Source organism: Orcinus orca, chromosome 13 (genome assembly GCF_937001465.1).
Source record: "Orcinus orca chromosome 13, mOrcOrc1.1, whole genome shotgun sequence".
In the NCBI taxonomy this organism is placed as follows: Eukaryota; Metazoa; Chordata; class Mammalia; order Artiodactyla; family Delphinidae; genus Orcinus; species Orcinus orca.
Genome location: NC_064571.1, coordinates 15162393 through 15190257, shown reverse-complemented (window position 1 = coordinate 15190257; position 27865 = coordinate 15162393). Strand labels below are relative to the sequence as shown.

The 27865-nt window shown below is 38.8% G+C and overlaps 1 protein-coding gene across 1 annotated transcript in view; it reads left to right on the top strand.

Annotated features, from left to right (window-relative positions):
- Positions 1-27865, top strand: part of DNAH6 (dynein axonemal heavy chain 6) — a 292253-nt gene that overhangs the window by 106072 nt on the left and 158316 nt on the right. The window contains exons 19-30 of the mRNA XM_004271618.3: positions 4860-5072; positions 5757-5849; positions 7682-7801; positions 9763-9943; positions 12422-12518; positions 14931-15150; positions 17040-17204; positions 17289-17402; positions 18769-18894; positions 18980-19135; positions 19421-19582; positions 27154-27291. Coding sequence (XP_004271666.2) covers positions 4860-5072; positions 5757-5849; positions 7682-7801; positions 9763-9943; positions 12422-12518; positions 14931-15150; positions 17040-17204; positions 17289-17402; positions 18769-18894; positions 18980-19135; positions 19421-19582; positions 27154-27291 — 1785 coding nt within the window. The remainder of the gene's footprint in view (positions 1-4859; positions 5073-5756; positions 5850-7681; positions 7802-9762; positions 9944-12421; positions 12519-14930; positions 15151-17039; positions 17205-17288; positions 17403-18768; positions 18895-18979; positions 19136-19420; positions 19583-27153; positions 27292-27865) is intronic.

Genomic DNA, 27865 nt, shown 5'->3' with positions numbered 1-27865 from the left:
AGACACTGATGAAAGAAATTAAAGATGATACAAATAGATGGAGAGATATACCATGTTCTTGGACTGGAAGAATCAACATTGTGAAAATAGCTGTACTACCCAAAGCAATCTATAGATTCAATGCAATCCCTATCAAACTACCACTGGCATTTTTCACAGAACTAGACCAAAAATTTTTACAATTTGTATGGAAACTCAAAAGACCCCAAATAGCCAAAGCAACCTTCAGAAAGAAAAATGAAGCTGGAGGAATCAGGCTCCCAGACTTCAGACTATACTACAAAGCTACAGTAATCAAGACAGTATGGTACTGGCACACAAACAGAAATATAGATCAATGGAACAGGATAGAAAGCCCAGAGATAAACCCACGCACATATGGTCACCTTATGTTTGATAAAGGAGGCAAGAATATACAACAGAGAAAAGACAGCCTCTTCCATAAGTGGTGCTGGGAAAACTGGACACCTACATGTAAAAGAATGAAATGTGAACACTCCCTAGCACCATACACAAAAATAAACTCAAAATGGATTAAAGACCTAAATGTAAGGCCAGACACCGTCAAACTCTTAGAGGAAAACATAGGCAGAACACTCTATGACATAAATTACAGCAAGATCCTTTTTGACCCACTGCCTAGAGAAATGGAAATAAAAACAAAAATAAACAAATGGGACCTAATGAAACTTCAAAGCTTTTGCACAACAAAGGAAACCATAAACAAGACCAAAAGACAACCCTCAGAATGGGAGAAAATATTTGCAAATGAAGCAACTGACAAAGGATTAATCTCCAAAACATACAAGCAACTCATGCAGCTCAATATCAAAAAAAGCAAACAACCCAATCCAAAAATGGGCAGAAGACCTAAATAGACATTTCTCCAAAGAGGATATGCAGATTGCCAACAAACACATGAAAGAATGCTCAACATCATTAATCATTAGAGAAACGAAAATCAAATCTACAATGAGATATCATCTCACACCAATCAGAATGGCCATCATCAAAAAGTCTACAAACAATAATTGCTGGAGAAGGTGTGGAGAAAAGGGAACCCTCTTGCACTGTTGGTGGGAATGTAAATTGATACAGCCATTATGGAGAACAGTAAGGATGTTCCTTAAAAAACTACAAATAGAAGTACCATATGACCTAGCAATGCCACTACTGGGCATATAGCCTGAGAAAACCATAATTCAAAAAGAGTCATGTACCGCAATGTTCATTGAAGCTCTATTTACAATAGCCAGGACATGGAAGCAACCTAAGTGTCCATCAACAGATGAATGGGTAAAGAAGATGTGGCACATATATGGAATGGAATATTACTCAGCCATAAAGGAAACGAAATTGAGTTATTTGTAGTGAGGTGGATGGACCTAGAGTCTATCATACGGAGTGAAGGAAGTCAGAAAGAGAAAAACAAATACCGTATGCTAACATATATATGGAATCTAAAAAAAAAATTGGTCATGAAGAATCTAGGGGCAAGACAGGAATAAAGATGCAGGCCTACTAGAGAATGGACTTGAGGATATGGGGAGGGGGAAGGGTAAGCTGGGACAAAGTGAGAGAGTGGCATGGACATATATACACTACCAAATGTAAAATAATAGCTAGTGGGAAGCAGCCACATAGCACAGGGAGACCAGCTCGGTGCTTTGTGACCACCTAGATGGGTGGGATAGGGAGGGTGGGAGGGAGGGAGACGCAAGAGGGAAGAGATATGTGGATATATGTATATGTATAACTGATTCACTTTGTTATAAAGCAGAAACTAACACACCATTGGAAAGCAATTATACTCCAAAAAAGATGTTGAAAAAAAACATGAAAAAAATTTTTTAAATAAAAAATAAAATAAAATAGATTCTCTATTGTTGGTGAAAAAAAGAAAAAAAAATTACGGCTTATATCAAAGATACACAGAAATCAAGTGAAAGAATTTTCAATGGCCCAAGTTGTAATGATTTGACCAAACAATAAATAATACAATATTGTGTTATAACCCAAATTATAAAATAAATATCCATGAATTCATATTGACATAAGTAAACAACTGAGTGGATGAATAGATAGATAAATAGGTAGATAGATAGACAAAGGATAAAAGACAAATCTTCTACAAAGAAAAATTCCAAATAACTTATGAGGATACTGCATCTCAAGACAGTGGAGCTTTATTTATTTTGATGCTCCATTGTTAGATGTATTCACACTTAGTATTACTATTTCTTCTTGGAGAATTGACCCTCTTATCATTTACATATTTTCCCTCTTTATTTTTCATAAGATTTCTTCTTCTGAAGTCTGCATTATCTGAAATTAATATAGTTAGTACAGATTTCTTTTAGAGTTTTCATGATATTACTTTCTCCATTTTTTCACTTTTAACTTTTCTATGTCTTTATATTTAAAGTATTTCTTGAACAGCATATAATTGGTTCCTGCTTTTTTATCCAATCTGATTTTTAAAAAGTCTTTTAAATGACATGTTTAGACCATTAATATTTAGAATATTATTTGTATGGTTGGATTAAAATTGTCATCATGCTGGTTTTTTATTTGTTTGTTGTTTCTTTTTTCCTCTTTTTCTTTCCTCTCTTGATTTAATTGTATATGTTTTATGATTCCGTTTTATCTTCTCTATGGAGTTGTTATTCATACTTCATTAAAGCAATTTTTAGTGGTTATCCTAGATTTAAAATATAGATTTTCAATTAATCCAAAACAACCTTCAAATAATATACTGCTTCATGCATAGTATAAAGAGTTTATAATACCATATTCCCAATTCTCCCTCTCATCCTTTGTATTAATGTTGTCATATATTTTACTTTTATATGTAGTATAAACACTACATGTTGCTACTATTTTTGTTTTTTATAGTTACCTTTTAGGAGAATAAAAATAGAATATGAAATTTATTTTACATCTGTTCCATTTCCAATGTTCTTCATTTCTTTGTATGGATCAAAGTTTCTGACTCATAGCATATTCATTCTGCCTGAAGAACTTCCTTTAATATTTCTTACTGAGTAGGTATACTAGCAATGAACTCCCCAAATTTTTGTTTTGAGAAAGTCTTTATCCTTTATTTTGAATGATATTTTCACTGGTATATAATTCTGAGTCGGCAGATTTTGTTTTTTCTTTCAACAATGTAAAAATATCCTTTTGTTATCTTTTTACTTGCATGATTTCTGACATAAAGTCTGCTGTAGTTCTTATCCTTGTTCTTCTGTAGATAATATGTATTTTTTGTCTGGCTGCCTTCAAATTTTTCTCTTTTTCTTGGTTTTTGGCAGTATGAAGTGTGATATGCCTGGGTGTATGTTATTATTGTTGTTTACCATTTATATTTATCCTGCTTGATATTCTCAGAGTTTCTTGGATCTCTGGTTTTGTGTCTGCCTTTAACTTTGAAAAAAATTGAGCCATTATTTCTTTGATATCTCTTCTGCTGTATTTTCTATCTCTCTTATCCTTCTGGGATTTCTATTACATGTATGTCAGACCATCTGATATTGTACAAAGCTCAAGGATATTCTGTTCTAGGTTTGGATGGGGGCAGGGAAGTATTTCACTGTTTTTTCTCTTTGTGTATGAGTTTGGGTAATTCCTACTCACTTACCTTCAAATTCATGGATTCCTTGTCTGTGTTCATCTCATCAAAGACATTCTTTGTATCTCTTACAGTCTTCCTCATTTCTAACATTTCCATTTGATTTTTAATTATAGTTTCCATCATTTTATTGACATTTCCCTTCTGATCTTGCATGTTGTCTACCTTTTCCATTAGATCCATTAACATATTAATCACAATTAGTTTAAGTTCTATCTGTTAATTCCAACATATGTGTCAGATTTGAGTGTGATTCTGATTAATTTTGTATATTTTGGGATGTATGTTTGCCTTGCCCTTTCACATACTTCTTAAATTGTTGTTGAAATCCAGACATCTTATGCAGAACAGTAGATACTGAAGTAAATAATTTTTATGCCTGGAAATGATCATGCCTTTCCTTCTACTTGGCCTTCTGTGTGGCATGTTATATTAAATCTGGTTAGAAATTCAGCTAGATTTGAAGTTTGGTGTCGCTGTGGTTGCCCTCAGTATACCACAGTATTCAAATTGTTCTAGTGATACCTTGTGTTTAGTTTGGACTTGTTTGCCAACGGTCATTTTTTCAATTTCTGTTTTCCCTGACCTTGGGTCATTCTTTTGTTTTATGCCCAGAGAAAATCTGTATCTTGCAGCTTTCCACTCTCTATTCCACTGTTATTTTTACTCAGTACTTGTTAGCCTGGTGGAAGCAGTGAGGAGGAATATTCCCTTGTGTTCTGATTAAGTTTCTATCCTAACAAAGCACTGTGCTCCTTTTTCACAAAATTCTGAGCTTCACAGTTGTTCCTGTCCCTCCTCCAGCTTTAGTAATATTTGTAATATTTAGTAATATTTGTAGCCCCCAGGGACTTCACACTCTCATGCTACCCTACATTCAGTCTTAGCAACTTATTTTTAAAATTCAGCAACATCTTCTAACTAGTTTAAACGGCAACCCAAGGCATCTCTCCTAGGTAAGCAAATTCTTGGGTCCTGTTTCTTGCTGTGGAGAAAACTGTGGGTACCAGTGTCTCTTCAAATTTTGACTTCGTTGGTTTCCCTGAAGCCTCACTTTTCTGATGGGTTCAATACAAGTCATTGACTTGCAGTTTGTGCAGACTTTTCTTTGTTGTAAGAGTGTCAGTGGTGTTCTTTCCAGCTCTTTATGTGCCCAAATTGAAACCAGAAGCCTTGGGCTGTTTTTCAGATAAAAAGGATGGTGTCTCTGAGAGTGTTTGTTTTCCAGCTTCCAGTTATCATTGACCTGAGGAACCCAACTCTGAAGCCTAGACATTGGGCAGCTATTGAACAAACAGTTGATGCCACCCTAGTAGACCTTGACATTCCATTAACCTTGGAGAAGCTCTCTGAGTTGCATGTTTTTGACTTTGGCCAAGAAATCCAGGACATTTCTGGACAGGCTTCTGGAGAAGCTGCCTTAGAAACACTTCTTAAAAAGGTAAACCTGAAAAATGTATATTCTGAAGATCAGGGAATGTAAAGGTTTTCATATTCAGTGAGATCAACTTTTGTTTTATCTGAATGGGTTTTTCAACATTGCAGCTTTCACCCTCTCATTATCAGTTATCCTTGTGCTGTTTCCTTACATTTATATCATTATTATTGTTATCACCTCTATAAATATCTTCTTTCTGCTTAGCTTATAATCCAACAGGAACTTGATGGCAACAAATTTGCATGCTTTATATAAAGAACCACATACCAAGGAAGATCTCTTATGCCAAAATACATTACCTTTCAAACTTACACACTAGAGAAGATTCACTATACGAAATGCTTCAAAAGCACATTGAGAAGATTTCTCTACTTAGGATATTTAACCTCCTTACTCCAAAAACACACATCTTCCAAGCATCTATGTGAAAAGAATTTTTTTCTTTTAATTAAAGCATGAAGTGGGAGGGAATACACATGAAAGTATCACAAATTATTCATATGTTTTAATGCTGTTCAATAAAATTAAGCAAATCATTGTCATCTAACCTAGAAGATTTTAAGAATTTTAAAGGCAGAAGGAGATTAGGATAATTATGGAGTTTTCACTTGTTTCATTCCACATGCATTTATCAAGTACCTACACACAAATGAATTGAGCTATCCTAAGACTTGAACTATTTCTAAGGTGGAGGATTCTTGGAAAACAACTGAATTTGTCGTCCTCCCTCACCGTGACTCCAAAGATGTGTTTATCCTGGGTGGCACAGATGACATACAGGTGGGTAACTGGGTTATTGAAACTTACGTTGAAGGTTCTTGTGAGACCTAGTCCTAAATATTCTATGGGAGGTTATTATGAAGGACTGAAATATGAGAGTTGTTAAACAAGGAAAAATCTAATTGGGAAGGCAATACATGAATATGAATAATTGACATGAATACTTGTACATGAAATATTTAGCAAAGCAATAGATATGTTTATATATATATATATATATATATATATATATGAGTTATAATCTTGTAGTTGATAACTGTTGAGGAATTTAGAAGAGCAAAGAGATCAGTTGTGGCTGAAGTGATCAGAGAATCCTTCCTAGACCAGCGAAGACATGCTGGACCTTAAAAATCTGGGGGTCTGATAGGCATAGATGGGAATGGAAGGCATTTCAAACCATTTAAATGAGGCAAAGAAGCATGAATGAGCATTTCAGGTTTATATCACACTAAGAAGCTAAATTCACTTGAATTTTTTGAGATTAGGAGTAGATGGTCATGCTCTATTAACAACAAAAGAAGATAAATCTAACCCATGTGTTTGGAATATTCTTAGTGACTTAAAATCCAAAGGGCACATTTGTTTAGCAAAAGAATCTGGGAATTATGACTCAATTTAAAAAGCAAAGTCCACACAGAGACCTATGTTCAATATCCTGTAATAAACCATAATGGAAAAGAATATGAAAAATTGTACACATATGTATAACTGAATCACTTTGCTCTACAGCAGAAATTAACACAATATTATAAATCAACTATACTTCAATAAATTTTTTTTTAGAAAAGCAAAGCCCTGGCCTGTTATGGTGTACCCAGCCCAGAATTAGAGATGAAATGGCTTTGCCAGGTGTAGTCTGGAAGAGCAAGACCAGACGTCACTCTGTGCGGTAGAGGGGAGAGCAGACCCAAGATGGAAATCAGTCAGTATGAGGCCAGGTGATGCCAGGTGATGGGGCTTCTGCTCTCAAGAAGTTTATAATTTAAATAGAGCAATTAAAATTCTTTAGATTAACAGACACAGTTTTTTAAATGTACATGTTCTGCGAGGGGTGCTGTGGTATAAGAGGAAGGAGTAGGGGAGGGGGGAGGTAGAGGGAAAACTGTCTATAATCATCCAGAGCTTGACATGAATGAGTTCACTTTTCCTCTTCCTCAAGATAATTGAGGGAAAGTGATGTTTCATTGGGTAGGGAAGGCACTTACTTTTTCAAGTTTTGAGCACTTTGAGAAATAAAGACCTGGATGACCAAATGATATAAAGAAGGTACCATATACCTTGTAGGGGGGAGACTGGAGAAGAGTGCTGAGCTAAACAGAAATGTGTGCCATTAATAATTACAGAAACAGCCAGGATTTGACAATCAGAAGTTCCTTGGTGACATTTAAGAGAACATCATAGTGCATTATAAGCCCTAGTGAAGGAGAGAAGGAGGGGAAGTGGATGGGTGGGAAACAGTAAGTGAAATTAAGCTGTTTATTCAAAAAGTTGGCTTTTAAATGGTTTGGGATTAACATATACACACTACTATATATAAAATAGATAATCAACAAGAACCTACTGTATATATAGTACAGGGAACTCTACTCAAAATTCTGCAATAACCTATACAGGAACAGAATCTGAAAAAGAATGGATACATGTATGTGTGTAACTGAATCACTTTGCTGTACACCTGAAACTAACACAACATTGTAAATCAACTATATTCCAATATAAAACTAAAAATGTTAAAATAAAAATAAATGGGCTGTTGGAATTAAATATCTGTAATTATCTTTGAGAGCAAAAACACATGGTGTCGCATGTATTTTCTTCGCCTTTCCTTAAAGGTCCTTCTTGATGACAGCACCATCAACATTGCGACCATTGCCTCATCACGTTACGCTGGCCCACTGAAAACTCGAGTGGATGACTGGCAGAAACAACTTGCTTTGTTTAATCAAACACTGGTGAGTAAGGATCATTTCAATTCATGGACTCAGAGAATTGGATTTAGAAATCATTTGTTCAGTCACTTAAATATTGTACAGTTTAGATATAAGATTTAATTATTGACATTTTATTACACTCAAAATGTAAGGAAAATGCAAATATATTGAACTCTTCTTTGCAAGACTATACCATTACCCTTGTATTAGTTATTATTGCTGTGAAAGAAAATACCACAAACTTAGTGGTATAAAACAATCTACATTTATAATCCCACAGTTTCTGTGGGTCAGGAGTTCATAACTTAACTGGGTCTTATACTCAGGCTCTCACGAGGGTTCAGTCAAGATGTGGGCCAGGACTGGGCTCTCATCAGAGGTTCAACTGAGGAAGGACGTTGGCAGAAATCATTTTCTTGCAATTCCGGGACCGGGGGCTTCATTTTCTCACAGGCTGTCAACCAGAGGCCATCCTCAGCTCCTCCATGTTGCCCACAGGTTTTTTGCATGTGGACTTCCTCAACAAAATCGCTTACTCCATCAGTCGAGCAGGGAAGAGAAAGTCTCCTGGCAAGACAGAGGTTACAGCCTTGTGTACTGTACACATAACTGTGTACATCCTATTATCTTTGTATATTCTCCATAGCTAGAAGCAAGTCACGGTGGCACCCACACTCGAGGGGAGAGGATCACACAAGGTCAGGAAGCCCAGGTCTTGGGGGCCACCTTAAGAGTCTAGCCACAGCAAGCTCATATTTACTAAACAAATACTGCTGCTTGAAGTCTCCTTGGCACCCTTCCTGTCATACACACCTTCTCTTTATTTTATTCAACCTCAGATTATCCCATAATAAAGAACCCACTTACTCTGGTCTCACTTTGTTCCCATCCAATCTCTTTCTTAGACTTCATTTTTTTCCCTTGATTTAATTATGTTGTGGTTTTTATATGTTCTAATATGAAAAGGTATCTGTGAAATAATAAAGGCACTAAGTAAGAAAAGGCAATTTGTTCCATCCTCATTTCATAGAGATCTCTATGGTGAATCCATCCTCTTCAATGGACTCTTTTTAATCTGACGCCTGTCCAGCCTTCTGTACTGATGGCTGAGCCCCATGAAAGGAGAGACTAAATTTAGATCAAAGTAAAGGGCATGTTTCCATAGAAGGTCCTTAAAAGAAGCAGTGCTGAATAGTAGGGATCCTCCAGAGAATTAAGTGTATAGAAAGTGTGAGACCTGAAATAAACCAAGGAGTGGTTGGGACATTAGGGCTTAAGCATAGCCCCAAAATCTAGAGTGAGACACGAGAAACCCTTTCACGGATCTCAGGCCCACACATGTGATGGCAGGAGGCGCAGAGGAACGGTGAGGTCTATAGACTTTAGATCTGACCCTGCACTTCTGCTTTCTCTGATTAACAGTGATTGTCTCTAGGAGGAAAGTGATGTGTGATTTTCTTCTTCCTCCCAGTGTTCTGTCTTTGCCACATGTTCTGTCACAAGCAGGTTTTACTTTTTTGATCGAAGAAAATGAATCATATTTCTTCTTAAAAAGAGGGAGAGGGAAGAATGATAGACATAATTGAGGCAAAAAAGAAAACACCTTTTTTGCTAACCTTTTATATTTGGAAATAGTAAGTGAATCACTAAACTTACCACTTCCCAACCCTTCAGATTCCTTTAAGTAAGCATCGTGCCTCCACCTAGAGTGTCTCCTCTGGGCATTTTAATCCTCTTTCTCTGGGTCCATTCTGGTTACCACACAGTAGTAGATTCGTTATAACTCTACTCAGTACAAAAAATGGGTTGAAATTAGGCTGAGGTGAGACTTGGACCTTTTAATGAGGTTTCATTTCAAAGGACCTGTGAGAAGCTGCCAAAAGGAAAAAGATACAGTGAATCCCCATGTAATTATTTTTAACGTAACTGTATTTTTTCAACCTGAGGTTAAAAATCTGGTAATGTCCCTATTTTTCTCCTAGGAAGAGTGGCTGAACTGCCAGAGAAACTGGCTCTACCTAGAGAGTATTTTTAGCGCTCCAGATATTCAGAGGCAGTTACCTGCAGAGGCCAAGATGTTCCTTCAAGTGGATAAGTCATGGAAAGAAATCATGAGGAAGGTGAACCGGCTGCCTAATGCTCTCCGAGCAGCTACTCAACCAGGTAAAAAAGAAACCACAAAGGAATTACAGTTATCTAAAATGTCCATCACCTGTAAGATTCTAATAAAATGTGGTACATTCAACCCTTGATTCCAGTCAGCGTTGATGACCAGGAACATTTGTAGTACATTTGACACTCATGCTAAACAATGTGAATTGAACACTGTTGTTGTTATTTTATTACTATTTTTATTATTATTATCGTCATCATCATCATCATCTCTCAGCTCAGTTCATAGTTTTGGCACACAAGGATGTACTTTTTTTGCTGTTTTTAGAATTAGGGGATCCTGCCACAGAGTATCAGTGATGCTTCCATCTCACAATTTAGGCTACAAAAAATACATTTACATTCAGTTGACCTATTCTGTTAAAGTTCTCACGGACCTATAACCATAAAAATTTCCACACCGTATTTTAAGTAATTCATTAAGACCACTTACAAATATTGCCACTAATGGTAATTCTAATCTCAGGGTTGAAATGTGTTTTATTTATTTTTTAAATTAATTTTTATTGGAATATAGTTGATTTGCAATGTTGTGTTAGTTTCTGCTGTACAGCAAAGTGAATCAGTTATACATATACATATATTCACTCTTTTTTAGATTCTTTTCCCATACAGGTCATTACAGAGTATTGAGTAGCGTTCCCTGTGCTATACAGTTGAAATGAGTTTTAGTAAGTTCTGTTTCTAGGGATGTGGAATCAAAGTCCTTCCGGGTGATTACACATACGTGGTGATTGAACTTTACGGTTTGTATCACAGCCTTAGCAGGATTGGTTGTTGTTCTGCAAATGGCAGCACACTGCCTATCCTGGTGATACGGACAGAGAGCTTCCTTGTCAAGCAGAGGCAGACTGCTGGACTATACTCTTTGCCCAAAGACTCTTACATAAAACATAAACAGGCAGGAAAAACTCTGTGGGATGATAAAATCGAAAACCTTAAAACTTTGGGGCTTCAAGAGGCTGCCCACAATCCTTGGTTCCTGGTCCCCTTCCAGTCACAACTGCATCACTCCAGCCTCTGCTTCTGCCATCACATCTCCTTCTCTGCCACTTATAAAGACCCCTGTGGGGAATTCCCTGGCAGTCCAGTGATTAGGACTCCTCTCTTCCACTGCAGGGGGCACGGGTTCGATCCCTCACTGGGGAACTAAGATCCCACAAGCTGCGCAGCACGGACAAAAGAAAAAAAAAAGACCCCTGGGATTACACTGGGCCCACTGCATGATCCAAGATAATCTCCCCATCCTATGATCTGTAGCTTAACCACATCTGCCAGGTGCCTTTTTCCATAAAAACTAACATATTCTCAGGTTCTCGGGATTAGGACATGGGTATATCTGAGAGACCTTTATCTTGCCTAGCACATCCACTTAATGTGCATATCCAAACCTTTTGCTGCAAAAATATTAATGTGTTTTATTACAGAGTGCTGCCCCAGTGCCAACTGGACTTTTGTTATATAATGTAACTTTTGAAATTTTTTAAAAAATCCAAAATACATTTGGTCCTAGGGATTTCAGATAAAGGAGTGTGGACCTGGATATATTATTTCAGGTGATGATAAAGCAGTGAAGAAAAATTAAGCAGGGTAAAGGCGCTAGAGAGTAGTTGGGGGCTGCAGTGTGTGTGTGTGTGTGTGTGTGTGTGTGTGTGTGTGTGTGTGATGAAAGGATTTTTTTGATAAAGTGGCTTTTGAGTAGAGATCTGCAGGAATGAGGAAACGAAACATGTTCGTGGATCTAAGGGAGGATTGTTAAAGGCAGAGAAAAGAACAAAGACCCTGCGGTAAGAGCATGCTTAGCGTACATGACTGTCACCAAGGAAGCCAGAGTGGGGTGGAGTGCAACGCACAGGAGAGGGCTTAGGAGTGAGGCCAGAGAGGTGAGTGTGCTTGGGTGGCGGGTTGGGGATTGGATTAGGTCACTGATCACGTAGAGACTCGGAGACCGTGGAAAAGACCGGATTTGATTCTCAGACAGGTGGGGAAGCCAGGCACTGTGATACGCACCAAAACATCAAGTGAGACATGAATCTTGCTCCTAAAGGTGCTACAGTTTAGTGATAAAGACATAGGATGCTATTGCCACAATTTTTTTGCATCTAAATATGGCAGAGAAAACAGAAGACATGAGTAAGAAGGTGACAGAGAATATGTAGTGTTTAGAGAATGGCAACTGTTTGGCTTTGGTTTGCGCACCCCTGGCCCCCAAAGCTGGGGGATGACAGATAAAAAGGTTTCAAGTTAATTACCTGTTCATCTGTGGCAAATATCAAAATTAATGTTATTATTAAAAGTTATAGTTAACATTCTTAGCCAACCCCCCCAATTTTAACTTATTAAACCATTCTTTCATCAAATAAAACCAAAACTTTAAAAATGTTAATATCATATTTTACTTCCACTTAAAATTATATTCTCTATTTATTTTAACACAACTTTACCAGTACCTTTTTTTTCAATGAACAGGACTTCTGGAAACTTTTCAAAATAATAATGCATTACTTGACCAAATTCAGAAGTGTCTAGAGGCATATTTAGAATCAAAAAGAGTTATCTTTCCAAGGTAAGTTTATAAAGCTACCAACAATATTTTTTAGTAGTTAAGAGTATCCATTAATTTGTTAGGATATATATAAAATCAAAACATCAGGGAACCAAAGAGGGAAACAAGAAAGATATTTCATAATAGCAATCCAGCTAATATCTTGATTGGAGCGTGTAAGTGTCAAGGATAAATATACAATATTTGGTTTAAGTGGATAAGTACCCAAGGTACTGGAAAGATTCTTGATCACAGCATTGTTTCACTGCTGGGAGTGTATGTGTGTACCTGCATGTGTGTGTGTGTCCACAGATGGGTATGTAAAAAGTTAGAGACCTTTGTTGCCTGAGCTGGTTTCTTTAGGTTAATTGGTGGCCTAAGAGGGTTACTGTAGAAGTCATCTAAGAGGTCATTTCACAAATTCCAAATGAAATTTTTTACTCATCCATTCGTTCTAGAAACATACCAAATGTTTTGCTCAGTGATAAAAATACAAAGAAGAAAAGGCCAGATCCCCACTCTAATGGAGCTCGTGGTTAACAGGTGGACATTCATGTAAACACACCATTTCAATATAATTATATATGACTACACTATGACTACCTGATGGTAGCAAGTGCTCCAGACTTCAGTCTTTGGGGCGCATTGTACCGTAACACAGACATTATCAAAAAATGGCCCATCTTTCATGGATTTTTCCTGTTAGATGTAAAGGAGATGGCTGTTAAGGTCTCTCCTAGGACAAGCACTGAGTCAGCCAGGATTAGGTGCTTATGTGGGTTACTTGGGTAAGAGGGGTTGTTGCTGGGTACCAGGACAGGCTATGTGTGTGCACAAGATATCCAAGAGCTGGAAGATTTGATTGAGTTTAACAGATTCAGGCAACATGGGAAAAGACAGAAGAGTTTGAGGTTTGGAATGTGCCTTTTATTTCACTCTTAAATCAGTGGTTCCTAACTTGAGTCTCCCAAGACCAGAGAAAATCTGTACACTGTTATAATCTTTAAAGAAATCTGGACACAAATTTACCTGTGATAATACTGAACACCAAAAAGCATCAGCTTTTATTTTTCCTTTTGTTTAGAATTACATCAACTAGGTCTACAGTGTTTATTATGTCAGGAGGCTCTGCACACCACCGATTTCATGCTCCAAGCCTTAATGAAGGCTTACTATGAGCCATGGACCAAGTTAGGTTCTGGGGATACAAGGTGAATATAGCACTGTTCCTTCTCCCACAGGGCTCATAGTCCAATCTTGACAGTTATCTGTTTCATTAGTCGAAAAGAGGCAGGGGTACAAATTATTACCATATGTGGTATTTTAAAGAAGCAAGACTAATAGGGTACAACCCAAAACATCTTTGTTTCTAATGACAGCCTCTGTGTTCCCTACTAGGGGCTAGTTTCTTCCTGTCCCTGGCCAAAGTCTTGAGCAGGCCACATGAATTTTCTGGTCATTCTCTGATTATAATACAAAAAGTTCTCATTACCTTAACCCTTTAAATGATCTATAATAATCAAAACTCTGAACTTCTTTCAAAGTGAAAACATCCCCCTTCTCTGGCCTAAGCCTGTTGCAAGGCTGAAGGCTTAAGTGATGATGAGGATGTGTGGCATCAACCCTCCCCACTTCCTATTAGGTTCCTGAGGTCTCCAGTTTGGGGGCAGGAAAGGGAGGAGAGGCAAGACGTCAGGAGAAGCCTGACTTGGCTGGTACCCAACTGGGCCCCTCTCTCACGTGGGGCCTTCCACGTGCTAATAGGATCCCTCCAATCCCGAGGGATCTCTCATAGGCAGCTTCCTCCACATGAGTGAAGTGTCTTCTCCAGCCAGACCCTCATCCTTCTCTCTCATCCCTGGGCATCCAGGTGTGCCCCTTCTCCAGTTTTTTTTTTTTCCTAGGGTATCTTCATGTCTCCAAATGGCCCTGTTGGGCAGTATCTAAGAAAATCCCAGGCAGGATCACACCAGCATGGCCCCCATGTGTGTAGTCACAGAACCAAATAAGGTTCCTGCAGCCACCCATTCATCTATTCAACAAATTATGTACTGAATACCAGGTATATGTGAGGTACAAGGCCAGATTCTAGGGAAAACAAGTAATATATCTTCATTCTAGGAGCTCAAAGCCAGGTAACAGACATACAACCAAATCAGTATCTTAGCAAGTGCTGGCATCTTTACAATTTTTATGAAAAATATCTGCCTTTTATGTACCAGGCACTCATTCCAGATGTTTGAGATGCATCCACCCTAATCTTTATAAAAATCATATTTAGAGACACGTGGCCTCCCAGACCCAGGACCCATGGGATAGAGGTCCAGTAAGTCAGTGGATGGGGACGATATGTGCCTAAGGGATTTATCTTTCATGTCCATACAAGGCTTTGCTTCAGTTTCAAGTTACATTTTAAGATATTCTTTCATCTAGATTTTACTTCTTGTCAAATGATGAGCTTCTGGAGATTTTGGCCCAGACACGAAATCCCCAAGCTGTGCAGCCACACTTGAGGAAATGCTTCGACTCCATTTCAAAGCTCGAATTCGCTCTCGTGCCTCCAACGGAGGGAAGAATTCCTGGCATGGAGGCAGAGCCAGAAAAGATTTACACTAATGATATTTTAGCAATGCTGTCACCAGAGGGAGAAAGGGTAAGGGCTTTTTGTTTATGATTCTTTATGCGTCAACTTTGTTACTCTTCTAGGGTGGAGGGTAGAGGTTTATTCATCATCATGCTAAGCATTCATCAAGTGCTGCTGTGATCAGGTCTTCTGCCAGCTCAGCAATTTCAAAGATAATCAATGATAAAATTCTTGCCCTCGAAGAACTCAAAGTCTAGCAGAGACATAGTCGAACAATTGAAAAGCCCCACAGAAAATGCAGTAACAGAGGCTGTGCTCTGTTCTTGGGAACAGGTAGAAAGTACTGGAGCCAGTTCTTAACTCTCCATAAGGGGAACAAGAGCAGGGTGGTTAAGAGCTAGTTCTACTGCCCAGACACATGGATTCCACTCCCAATCTTGAACCTCATCTGTAAAACAAGGATTAGTAATACTGCCTGATTAATGAGTTGCTGGGGATTTTCAAGTGGGTATGTAAATTACTTAGAACAGTACTGAGCAGGTGCTATGAAGTATTAGTTGTCATTGTTTGGCAGCAGCCTCTCCAGGGCCCGGCACAGTGCCTGTAAACACCAAGCAAGTGAATGCATTAGTAGACTGTGGGGAATCAGGTGACCAGACAGAGGAGAATCACACATACATACACACAGGCAGCCAAGGAAGGTGGAGAGGAGACATCGGAGGGACAGCATTCCATACAGAGAAATTGTGCAGGGAAATGCCAAGGCTTTCAGTCCAGGTAGAGCACAGTAGTGTATCTATGGGATTGGAAGGAGCCCATAGACATTTTTCTTGTCCTACACATGCACCCAATGCTCATAGCAGCATTATTCACAATAGCCAAGACATGGGAGCAACCTAAGTGTCCACCAACAGATGGATAGATAAAGAGGACATGGTATATGTATACAATGGAATATTACTCTGCCGTAAAAAAGAATAAAATTTTGCCATTTGCCACAACATAGGTGGACCTGGAGGGTTTTATGCTAAGTGAAATAAATCAGACAGAGAAAGACAAATACTGCATGTTTTCACTTACATATGGAATCTAAAAAGTAATACAAACTAGTGAATATAACAAACCAGAAACAGATTCACAGATATAAAGAACAAACTAGTGGTTACCAGTGGGGAGAGGGGAGGGGGGAGGGGCAAGATAGGGGTAGGGGATTAAGAGTTACAAACTACTATGTATAAAATAAATAAGCAGCAAGGATATATTGTACAGCACAGGGAAATACAGCCATTATTTTGTAACAACTTTAAATGGAGTATAATCTATAAAAATATTGAATCATTAAGTTGTACATGTGAAACTAATATAATATTGTAAATCAACTATACCTCAATAAAGAAAATTTTTTTACTTGTCCTAAATTGATCCTCTTGCAAAAGAATTTGTTCATCACTAGTGCAAAAGAGAAAGGGGAAGGCCTAGGCTAGGATCCAGGGAAAACATGACATTTAAAGAGAGTGTAGAAGAAGAACAGATGCAGAAGCCCAGACAACCAGGGCAGTCAGGTCATTGGTAGTCCAAGAAATAAATATGAAAAGGGCTTTAAAGCGTCGATTGGACTGGTTGATTGGGAGAGCACTGGTCACCTTAATGACCTGAACAGATTTAGAGGAGTGGTTGGAGCCAAAAATCAGATGGCAGGAAGTAAGGGAAAAAAGTGGAGGAATTCATTTAGTGCACATAAACTCCTCTTTCCGGGAGTTGGCTCCAAAGGGAAGCAGTGAAATAAAGCACCAAGTGGGGGCGGGGGAGGGGGGCGGTGTAAAGAGAGGTGTAGAGTGGGTATCAGTAGAAGTACCAGTGTTCACGTTCAGGCTTCCGTGTTTACCTAGCTCAGGGTCCCGTTACGAAGTACACAGAGTGTACAGCCTACATGTTATCACAGCCTGATTATCTTCCAGGTGAGCCTGGGGAAAGGCCTCAAGGCCCGAGGCAACGTGGAGGAGTGGCTGGGCAAAGTGGAAGAAGCCATGTTCACGTCTCTGCGTCGCCTGTGCAAAGCTGCCATCGCTGACTATCTGGGGAAACCGAGGACAGTATGGGTGATCGCCGGCCACCCTTCTCAAGTAACTTACACTCCTTAAATCTCCGCCTCTGGATCCTGTTTGGGTGAGATGCATCACACACTGAAGAAAGGTGTTTCCATGCAGGTGATCCTGACCATTTCTCAAATCATGTGGTGCCGCGATTTGACGGAGTGTTTGGAAAGAGAAGACGGTGATCATTTAGAGGCCCTGGAAGCTTTTGAAAAAGTAAACTTTGAGGTGAGATTACGGCAGGGTGACATCGAGCATAGCGCTGTGCCAGATGGTCCCAGTGGCTTTTATTGGCGTGGTTAATGCAAATTCACTACTTCAGAAATTGTAAGCCTCTGACATGACATCCAAAGCTTTGGGCTTCTCACTAAAACTATTTCTGTTCAAGTTTTCTCAGCGACACTACCCTGATGTTTGTGTAGTATGTATATGAATATTAAAAATAGAAGGAAAGCGTAACTCAAGAGGAAAATGTCAGGATTATAATGGTTTGCCACCTTTAAGAAGAAATGTTATCCTGGGTCCTGATATCTCTCCTAGAAGTGGATTCAATCCCAGAAAACCACAGGATTTGTGCCATTTCTATTCTTAGGCCCAACATGTGCTTTTCTACTGTTTTATAGAAGCCTCAGGCAACTATCAATAAAGCAATAAATAATTGAATGAATTAAATACCATTCTACACAAATTTTTGAGCTATTGGGAAATGCAACTTTACAGCCAGGCCACATCTTTAACTCCAAATTCAATTCTACTTCCAAGCAATGTTGCATTTTTAAAGACTCACCCTTAAAACAGAAAAAGGAGGAAACAACTTTCTTGAAATAGGAAAAAACCTCTCTCATGAAGGTCCTCGATAGAATTTCAACTCAAAAAGCCCCAGAGAAAAGACTCGCTAAGGAAAGTCCCATTGACCTCTTTGTAGAGGTGGCCCCTGGTCATGGTCAGCCTGAGTGAAAAATCAGCACAGCAGTTCAAGGCTTTCAGAGGCACTGCCCTTCTCTGAAAAAGATTTAACCATTTATGTGAAAATCAGGAACTCAGTCTATCAAAAAATGCTTTCGTTTAATCAATCATTGGCTTGGTTTAAATGCTCAGGATTTCTGACTATTCCCCCCTCCCCCACCAAAAAAAAAAAAAACCTATCCCTGAAAATGAAGAGTACTACCTTAATCACATTTGATTTTTAGGGAGAACCGTGTTCTCTAGAGACATCATCACATGGTGGTTAAGAGCATGGGCTTTCCTTGAGGCAAATGTCTACTCAAGTGTAATTTTTGCTACTTTATAACTATGTCAATTTCCTTACCCTCTGTGACCCTCAGTTTCCTCTAATGTGAAACTGGGGTAAAGATAGTACTGTACTTCACAGAAGCCTTATAGGAATTAAATAAGTTAAACTGTTGTCCTGGGTCACAGAATTACAGATTCTTACTAAATTTGGAATAGACATTTGTCAAAACTATCTAATTTTATAGGTATCTAATTTTATAGATAGTTTCAAAAAATGCCTATTCCAAATTTAATAGTAAAAAGATATACATGTAAGCTGATTTTTGAAAATTATGTATCACATTTTTTTTTTAATTTTTAGAGATTAAATGCCCTGGCTGCAATAGTCCGAGGCGCTCTTCCTAAATTACACAGAAACATCATAACTGCCTTAATTACTATTGATGTACATGCAAGAGACATAGTCACTGAACTTGTTCAAGCCAAGGTAACTCTTTCACTTAAATAAAATCATATATTTCTTTGTGAAATTAATGCATCTAATATGTGTATCATTGTCATCACTTATGTAGGTAGAGGTAGTTGAGTCCTTTGACTGGCAGAGACAACTGCGCTATTATTGGGATATAGACCTGGACAATTGTGTGGCAAGGATGGCGCTCTCTCAGTATACTTATGGCTATGAGTATTTGGGTGCATGCCCAAGATTAGTTATTACTCCTCTCACGGTAAGTTACTGATCATTTAGGTTCATTACTGCTTTTTCCCCACCAAAATAGTTCTGAAAAGTTTCCTCCTACCATTAACCCTTGAAAGGACTTGCCATGAATACATCTTTGTAAAGCAGAGATTTCCGCTTTTTGATCATGTGCCTGGATTTTTTAGTATATTTCAATTGCTATAGAACCTTTCATAAAAAAATAATGACCCTCCTGCTATAGAAAGGAAAGGACTTATGAATTTGTGGCCAGAGTCAGTTCCCTTCAATAATGACAATTTATCAATTTCTTCAGGATCGCTGCTACCTTTGCCTCATGGGGGCTCTGCAGCTCGACCTGGGAGGTGCACCAGCTGGTCCTGCTGGCACGGGGAAAACTGAGACTACCAAAGACCTTGCAAAAGCTCTCGCCATCCAGTGTGTGGTCTTTAACTGCTCCGATGGTTTGGACTACAAGGTACGGTCCTGGCATCTGAACACTAACATTAAGTGTTTTATGTGGCTTTCTCTATTTGTAACATGACATAACAAAAGGAGAGAAATGGGTGATGGCAAGCTAGGGAAAACTAGTGGGGCAAGGTATGATTAAAGTAGAATAAATAGAGCAAGAGAGGAGAGTCAACACAAGGCAATCCGAGTGGGCCAGGTAGGAATCAAGGCCAGGGGAGGATTGGTCAAATGGTGGTGAGATTAAAGACCTGTTCATGTCAGTAGGTAGAAAGAGGGGAGATGAGATACAAGACAGAATAGCAGGGAAATCTAGGAACAAGGAATAAGCTTACAGGAAGAGATGAGTTACGTATTGAAACGTGTGGTGTTACGTATTCAGAGTTACATATTGAAAATGAAACATGTAGGAGGTGAGAATTCACGGTAAGATTTTTCATTGAGTAGTTCTCAGAATTTTTCACTCTTAAAAATTATTGAGGGCTTCCCTGGTGGCGCAGTGGTTGAGAGTCTGCCTGCCGATGCAGGGGACATGGGTTCGTGCTCCGGTCCGGGAAGATCCCACGTGCCACAGAGTGGCTAGGCCCATGAGCTATGGCCACTGAGCCTGTGCGTCCGGAGCCTGTGTCTGCAACGGGAGAGGCCACAACAGTGAGAGGCCTGCGTACCGCAAAAAAAAAAAAAAATTTTTGAGACCTGGGACTTCCCTGGTAGTCCAGTGCTTAAGACTTCACCTTCCAATGCAGGGGGTGCAGGTTTGATCCCTGGTCGGGGAGCTAAGATCCCACATGCCTCATGGTCAAAAAACCAAAACATAAAACAGAAGCAATATTGTAACAAATTCAATAAAGACTTTAAAAAATGGCCCACATCAAAAAAAAATCTTAAAAAAATTATTGAGACTTCCAGAAAGTTTTTGTTTATATGTATGGATTACATCTATTGATATACACCATGTTAGAAATTAAAATTGCATTTAAAATATTTTGGGGGGGGGACTTCCCTGGTGGCGCAGTGGTTAAGAATCTGCCTGCCAGTGCAGGGGACACAGGTTCGAGCCCTGGTCTAGGAAGATCCCACATGCCGTGGAGCAGCTAAGCCTGTGCGCCACAACTACTGAGCCTGCACTCTAGAGCCCGCAAGCCACTACTGCTGAGCCCGCACTCCACAACTGCTGAAGCCCGTGCGCCTGGACCCTGTGCTCTGCAACAAGAGAAGCCACCACAATGAGAAGCCCACGCACTGCAACAAAGAGGAGCCCCTGCTTGCCACAACTAGAGAAACCCTGCACACAGCAGCGAAGACCCAACGCAGTCAAAAATAAATAAATAAATAAATAAAATTTAAATAAATAGCCTTTCTTTTAAATAAAGTAAAATAAAAATATTTATTTGTTTTAAAATAACCATAATAAATTCATTACATGTTAGCATAAACACACTTTTTAAGAAAAATAACTATTTTCCCAAACAACTATAAATAGTATAATCTATAAAAATATTGAATCACTATTCTGTATACCTAAAAGTAATGTAATATTGTAAATCAACAGTACCTCAATAAAAAAAGTTGATGAGGATAATTCTTTATAGAAGAATCACAGCTAATACATGCAGAGGGATAACATTAGAAATTACTATTTTGCAAACTCTAAAAAATTAATAGATCTGGTAATGATCAACTTTGCTAAAACCACATTAAAGGATTAATTGGAAGGTTTGTAATGGATGGATCAGGCTAATTATCCATTGGTCAATCAAAACATCACTGAAGGGGCTTCCCTGGTGGCGCAGTGGTTGACAGTCCGCCTGCCGATGCAGGGGAAACGGGTTCGTGCCCCGGTCCGGGAGGATCCCACATGCCGCAGAGCGGCTAGGCCCGTGAGCCATGGCCGCTGAGCCTGTGCATCCGGAGCCTGTGCTCTGCAACGGGAGAGGCCACAACAGTGAGAGGCCTGCGTACCACATAAAAAAAAAAAAAAAACCTCTTAAAATAAAAAATAAAAAAATCACTGAATTTGAGACAACCAGGAAACATGTATCTTCTTCTTTGGTACACAATCTGAATTATTCCTGTTCAGAAATTTTTAAACCTCAAACTAATGAATTAAGTATCTAGATTTAAATACAGTTTTCAAGAAGTATATAAGGTAGATAAACATGTTAACCACAAGAATTCAATCAGCCAAATATGGAATGCAAGAAATTCCAAAGGGAAAATAACCTATAGACCTTTAAAAAATAAATTGCATAAAAGGGGGAGGATGCAGAGAACTGTTATAAATTTAAAGAGATTAAAAGACACATTAACCGTAAAATAGATAGCTAGTGGGAAGCAGCGGCATAGCACAGGGAGAACAGCTCAGTGCTTTGCGACCACCTAGAAGGGTGGGATAAGGAGGGTGTGAGGGAGACACAAGAGGGAGGAGATATGTAGATATATGTATATGTATGGCTGATTCACTTTGTTATACAGCAGAAACTAACACAACATTGTAAAGCAATTATACACCAATAAAGATTAAAAAAAAGACACATTAAGCAGTGTTTGGACCTTGTTTGCATCCTTATCCTACTGTAAAAGGATCATTTTAGGATCATTGTGGAAAATTGAACATGAACTGTTGTTAGATGACATCAAGGAATTACTTGGGTTTTGGTAAAACCAATTACTTGATTTTTGTTTGAATGTGTTAATGGTATTGGTTTGGTTTTTTTTGTTTTGTTCTGTTTTTAGGTTCTTACAGATTACAGAATCTGTGATGAAATACTAATGATGTCTGGGGCTTGTTTTAAAATACTCCAACAACAGCATAAAGTGTTGGAAGTATTTTAAAAAGAGCAAAATGTTGATGATTGTTAAACTGAGCACCTTCTTTTACCTCTTGTGTATGTTTGAAATACTCTGATACAAAAAGTTCTTTTAAAGTATAAAGCATCAAAATTAAAATGGCAGAAATAACTGCAAAAATTCTTTTTTAATGGTCAATCAATCGCTACACAATTAATGTCTTTCAAAAAGAGGAGGGGGAGAAATTAGCCCCTGACCACTATCAACTGAGAGCTGGCCTGATTCAAACAGACTCTGTGCTTCTCCAGTTGAACTCAAACAGCTTCACAGACCACCAACATCAGACTTGGTCACTTTGTGCCCATGATGCCGTGAGACAAAAACCACACCATAATCAAATCTGAGAACAGACACAAACAAGAACTCTGTCCAAACCACAAAAATGACCGAATATCCTCCTCTCTCCACTAACTGGAGTAACTGCTACATCTTTACTGACACCTTGAGCCACACTGCCCTATAGACTCCTAGATAGATGTTATTATGATACCCATCAGAGAATCACCTCAGCTTTCTGCCAACAAAAATTTAGAGTGACGTGGTGTCCCCTAAAAAGACATGTTCAAGTCTTAATGACTGACAACCTGTAAATCTGACCTGATTTGGAAGTAGGGTCTCTGCAGATATAACCAAGCTAAGCTGAGGTCTTACTGGACCTGGATGAGCCCTAATCCAATAATTAGTGGATTTGTAAGAAGAGGAAAATTCGGTTATAGACACACAGAGAGGAGAAGGCCACGTGAATATACACAGGAGGTGAGCCAAGGAACACTCATCATTGGCTGCAAACATGAAAAGCTATGAAGAGACGAGGAAGAATACTCCCCTAGGACTTTCAAAGTGAGTATGGCTTGGCCAACACCTTGATTTTAGACTTATAGACTCCAGAACTATGCAAGAAATAATTTCTGTTGTTTTAAGCCACCCAGTTTACAGTCATTTGTTACAATCGCCCTTCAAAACTAATACATAGAGCAATACCCTGCTTCATTGAACCTTCCTCAAACTTTCCTATAAGAAGTCCTTTTAATGTTCTTTTACTGAGACATCTCATGGTTTCCCATGGTCTGTGGTCTCCCTTTTGCAATAAGCAATAAACCCAATTTTTTTTTACCATGGATGAGTTCCAGTGATCTTTTTTTTTAAACATCTTTATTGGAGTATAATTGCTTTACAATGGTGTGTTAGTTTCTGCTTTATAACAACGTGAATCAGTTATACATATACACATGTTCCCATATCTCTTCCCTCCTGCGTCTCCCTCCCTCCCACCCTCCCTATCCCACCCCTCTAGGTGGTCACAAACCACCTAGCTGATCTCCCTGTGCTACGCGGCTGCTTCCCACTAGCTATCCACTTTACTCTTGGTAGTGTATATATGTCCACGCCACTCTCTCACCTCGTCACAGCCTACCCCTCCCCCTCCCCATATCCTCAAGTCCATGCTCTAGTAGGTCTGTGTCTTTATTCCTGTCTTACCCCTAGGTTCTTCATGACCTTTTTTTTTTCTTAGATTCCATATATATGTGTTAGCATACGGTATTTGTTTTTCTCCTTCTGACTTACTTCTCTCTGTATGACAGACTCTAGGTCCATCCACCTCACCACAAATAACTCAATTTCATTTCCTTTTATGACTGAGGAATATTCCATTGTATATATGTGCCACATCTTCTTTATCCATTCATCTGTCGATAGACAATTAGGTTGCTTCCATGTCCTGGCTATTGTAAATAGAGCTGCAATGAACATTTTGGTACATGACTCTTTTTGAATTAAAGCTATGGGCATTGACTGCAGGCATGCTATAGGGAGATAAATTTTAGCAAAGAGCCCATATTGAAGATAAAGATCTGGAATTTTTTAAATTGAGGTGTAATTGACATATTATATTAGTTTTACGTGTACAACATAATGATTTGTTATATGTATATATTCCAAAATGATTACAGTAAGTTTAGTTAACATCCATCACCACCAATTTTCTGTCTTTGAGTTCATGTTTTTTTTAGATTCCACATAGTAGTGATATCATACAGTATTTGTCTGACTTATTTCACCTAGCATAATGCCCTCGAGGTCCATCCATTACATATTGTCACAAATGTGATGTATATGTCACAGCCAATTTTCTTTATCCATTCATCCATTGTTGGAAACTTAGGTTGTTTCCATGTCTTGGTTATGGTAAATAATGCTTCAATGAACATGGGGGTGCAGATATATTTTTGAGTTAGTGATTTTCATTTTCTTTGGATAAATACCCAGAAGTAGAATTGCTGAATAATATGGCACTTGTGTTTTTAATTTTCTGAAGAACCTTCATAATGTTTTCCATAGTGGCTGCACCAATTTACATTCCCACCAACAGTGCACAGGGGTTCCCGTTTCTTCACATCCTCACCGCACCTGTCATTTCTTGTCTTCTTGATAATGGACATTCTAACAGGTGTAAGGTGACGTCTCACTGTGGTCTTGATTTGTATTTCTCTGATGATTAGTGACGTTGGGTATCTTTCGGGATACCTGTTGACAATTTATTTATGTGTCTTCTTCAGAAAAGTGTCTTTGCCCATTTTGAAATTGGTTTGTTTGTTTGTTTTTCTATTGAGTTGTATGATGTCTTTATATATTTTAGATATTAACCCCTTATCAGATATATGATTTGCAAATATGTTCTTCTATTCCTTAGGTTGCCTTTTCATTTTTTTGATGGCTTCCTTTGATGTACAGAAGCTTTTCAGTTTGATATAGTCCCATTTGACCTGGAATTTTCTTCTTTTAAAACTTCTGTCCCATTAATATCCCTTGAGAAGTCTTCCTGTACCCCCCACCACCCAGGGAATGAAACCATTGCTCTACAACATGAAGGAGTTCCTCAGCTTTGTCATCCATAAGACCAGCTTCATCTTTAGTCTTATCCATTCTGTTGTTTAGTCCATCTATTTCATTTTTGTAATCTTGACTATAATATGATTAATTTCCAGGTATTATTTCTTATCTCTCACTAATTCTTTCTTAGAGCATCTTGTTTTATGATAGGAATGCAATTTCCTCTAAAATCTCTCTGAGGGTTCCATTTGAATTTTTAAATCTTTTCTTTTGTTCTCCAAATTACCTCCATTTTCTTCAGGGTTGCTCATTTAGTTTATTCTTCTTCTCTCTTCCTTGTTGGTGATGTTTCTCAAATATGTGTTGACTTCTACTACTTAGTTCTTAAGTGAGCACTGAGTTGATTAGTGAGAACAAATTGTTTCCTCAAAAGGCCCCTGCCTTAAAAGAAAAAGCTCCCCTGATCTCTGTGGGAGTGTAGTATGTTTGGTTAGCAGGCTTCCCCATACAGTGTGTGGGCATGGGCAGCCAGGAAGCCAGAAACATTTTATAAATGCCAAAATAATAAGGACTTTTCTTCTAGTAGTGAAGTTAAGTGGGTTTCACTCTTGGATGGAGCTGTCTATCCTTTTGACTCTCAGTTGAGTAAAGTGGAGGTCTGAAATCATCTGTCTTTTTTTTATCTCTGCTTTCCTTATCTCCCAAGCCTAATGTCTTCTTCCAATATCTCCTTATATCTCCCAAAGACAGACCTCCCCCTTTCTCTACAAGGCAGTCCTTGGGTTTTGGGCTGGAGGGAGAGTGTCAGCACTGCCAGCCTTAAGAGCCCTGTTTACTCTACTTGGAATAAGGAGAGGGAAGGACAGAGAAGGGAAGGACCAACAAACCTGATCTTTCCAAGTACTCATCTTTGGCTAATTCCCAAGGATCACCCTGGGACCTGTGTCTGCTTTTCTTGCATGTATTGCTGTTGGGTTCGGAGTTTCTTGGAGACCCCCCTGAAGGGCAGTTCTTCCTTCCCTCTGTCTTGGGCCTGCATTCTGCCCTTCTCAGTTGAGTAATCTGTATCTATGTATTTTCCATCTTCCAAGATTTTTTTTTCAAAACTTTCTTCCTGCTGCTGGTTTCCCTTCCCATTATACTTTTATCAAGCAGGTACAAGTATAAGTGTAGGTACAGAAATGGAGAGAGTTCTACCTTTCTGTCATTCATGGGCATTTAGGAGGAAGGGATGGTAGCAGTATATGCTCAGTTGACCATCTTGAAACAAACAAACAAAAAAACATTAGCTCTATTTTTAAAGAGATAGAGATGGTATAATGCAATATTTGTAAAAATGCTTAACCCAAAATTCAAGTCTCTAAAGGAACTTTCCTGTGTAGATAGCCACAAGTACATATTCATTCTCCTCCACCATTAAGATTCTGCTGTAGAAGAAATTAACAACCATTACATTACCCTGTGCAGCTGTGCTTCTGCTCAGTGGTCCCTGTTTGTTGTCTGCCATGTGTAGTACCTGGTAAAGATGATGAAAGCTTCTACCAGTAAAGTTTTTCAAGGTTTTCTTAAGTCATTAAGTGTGTCTATTCTAGGTGTTAGTTTCTTTGGGAACCTGTGAAGTATTTACATAGGTGAACAGAGGTTATGAAAAAGTAGGAAAATTGGTCAGATTGTCATTTTATTTAAAAATAAAAATTAGCTTCAAATCATTTATAGAGAAGACAAAAAGATAATTCCTCTTAGAGAAAGGTGTTAACTTCTGACATAAGACCAGGATTCACATAAAACCATTGCTGATTTCCAGATACCACCTATTTTCCTTTTACTATTTCAGCTCAAAATTTAACTTTTGAAAGAGTTCAACTCTACAATATATAGTTGAATGTATTTTGATTTCAGATGATGGGGCGCTTTTTCAGTGGTCTGGCACAGTCAGGGGCCTGGTGCTGCTTTGATGAATTTAACCGAATTGACATAGAAGTTTTGTCAGTCATCGCACAGCAGCTCATTACCATCAGGAATGCCAAAGCTGCAAAGGTAAGGCGCTGGTCAGTTGTCTGTGGAGATCGCGTTTCTTAACTTCATAATGAATTTACAGCATGTTGCATCTTAGGAAGGACAGTGCTAACTTTAGCCTCTGTATTCCAAGTTTCCAGTGTCATTGGTGAGTATTACAGCAACGGGACTTAGTTGGATGAATTAATTGCTCATCCAGGCAACACAGAGAAACAACTGAATGGCAGACATTGTGCTGGGACCTGAGGATACAGAGCTGGTGAGACTCAGTCCCTGCCCTCATGGAACCTTGTTCTTCCCACCCTCAACACACGTGCACATGAGCGCACACACACACACTCTTGTACTCCCTGTCCCTTTCTCCTCCACCTCTCTTTTCCTCCTCACCTTTCTTATTCTTGCCTTTGACATATACTTCTCTGCTAGGTTTCTCTAATGCTGCCTTATCTAGGCTCTACTGCCTTCCTCATGACCCCTAGTCTCAGTCTATTGCTGGTAGAAAAATGAGAGAGGAGTCCTGGAAAACCCAGGGGGACCTTGACTCTCCAGAACTCACTGGACTGGAAAAGCCAAGGAGTGTAGGGCCAGATGAAGA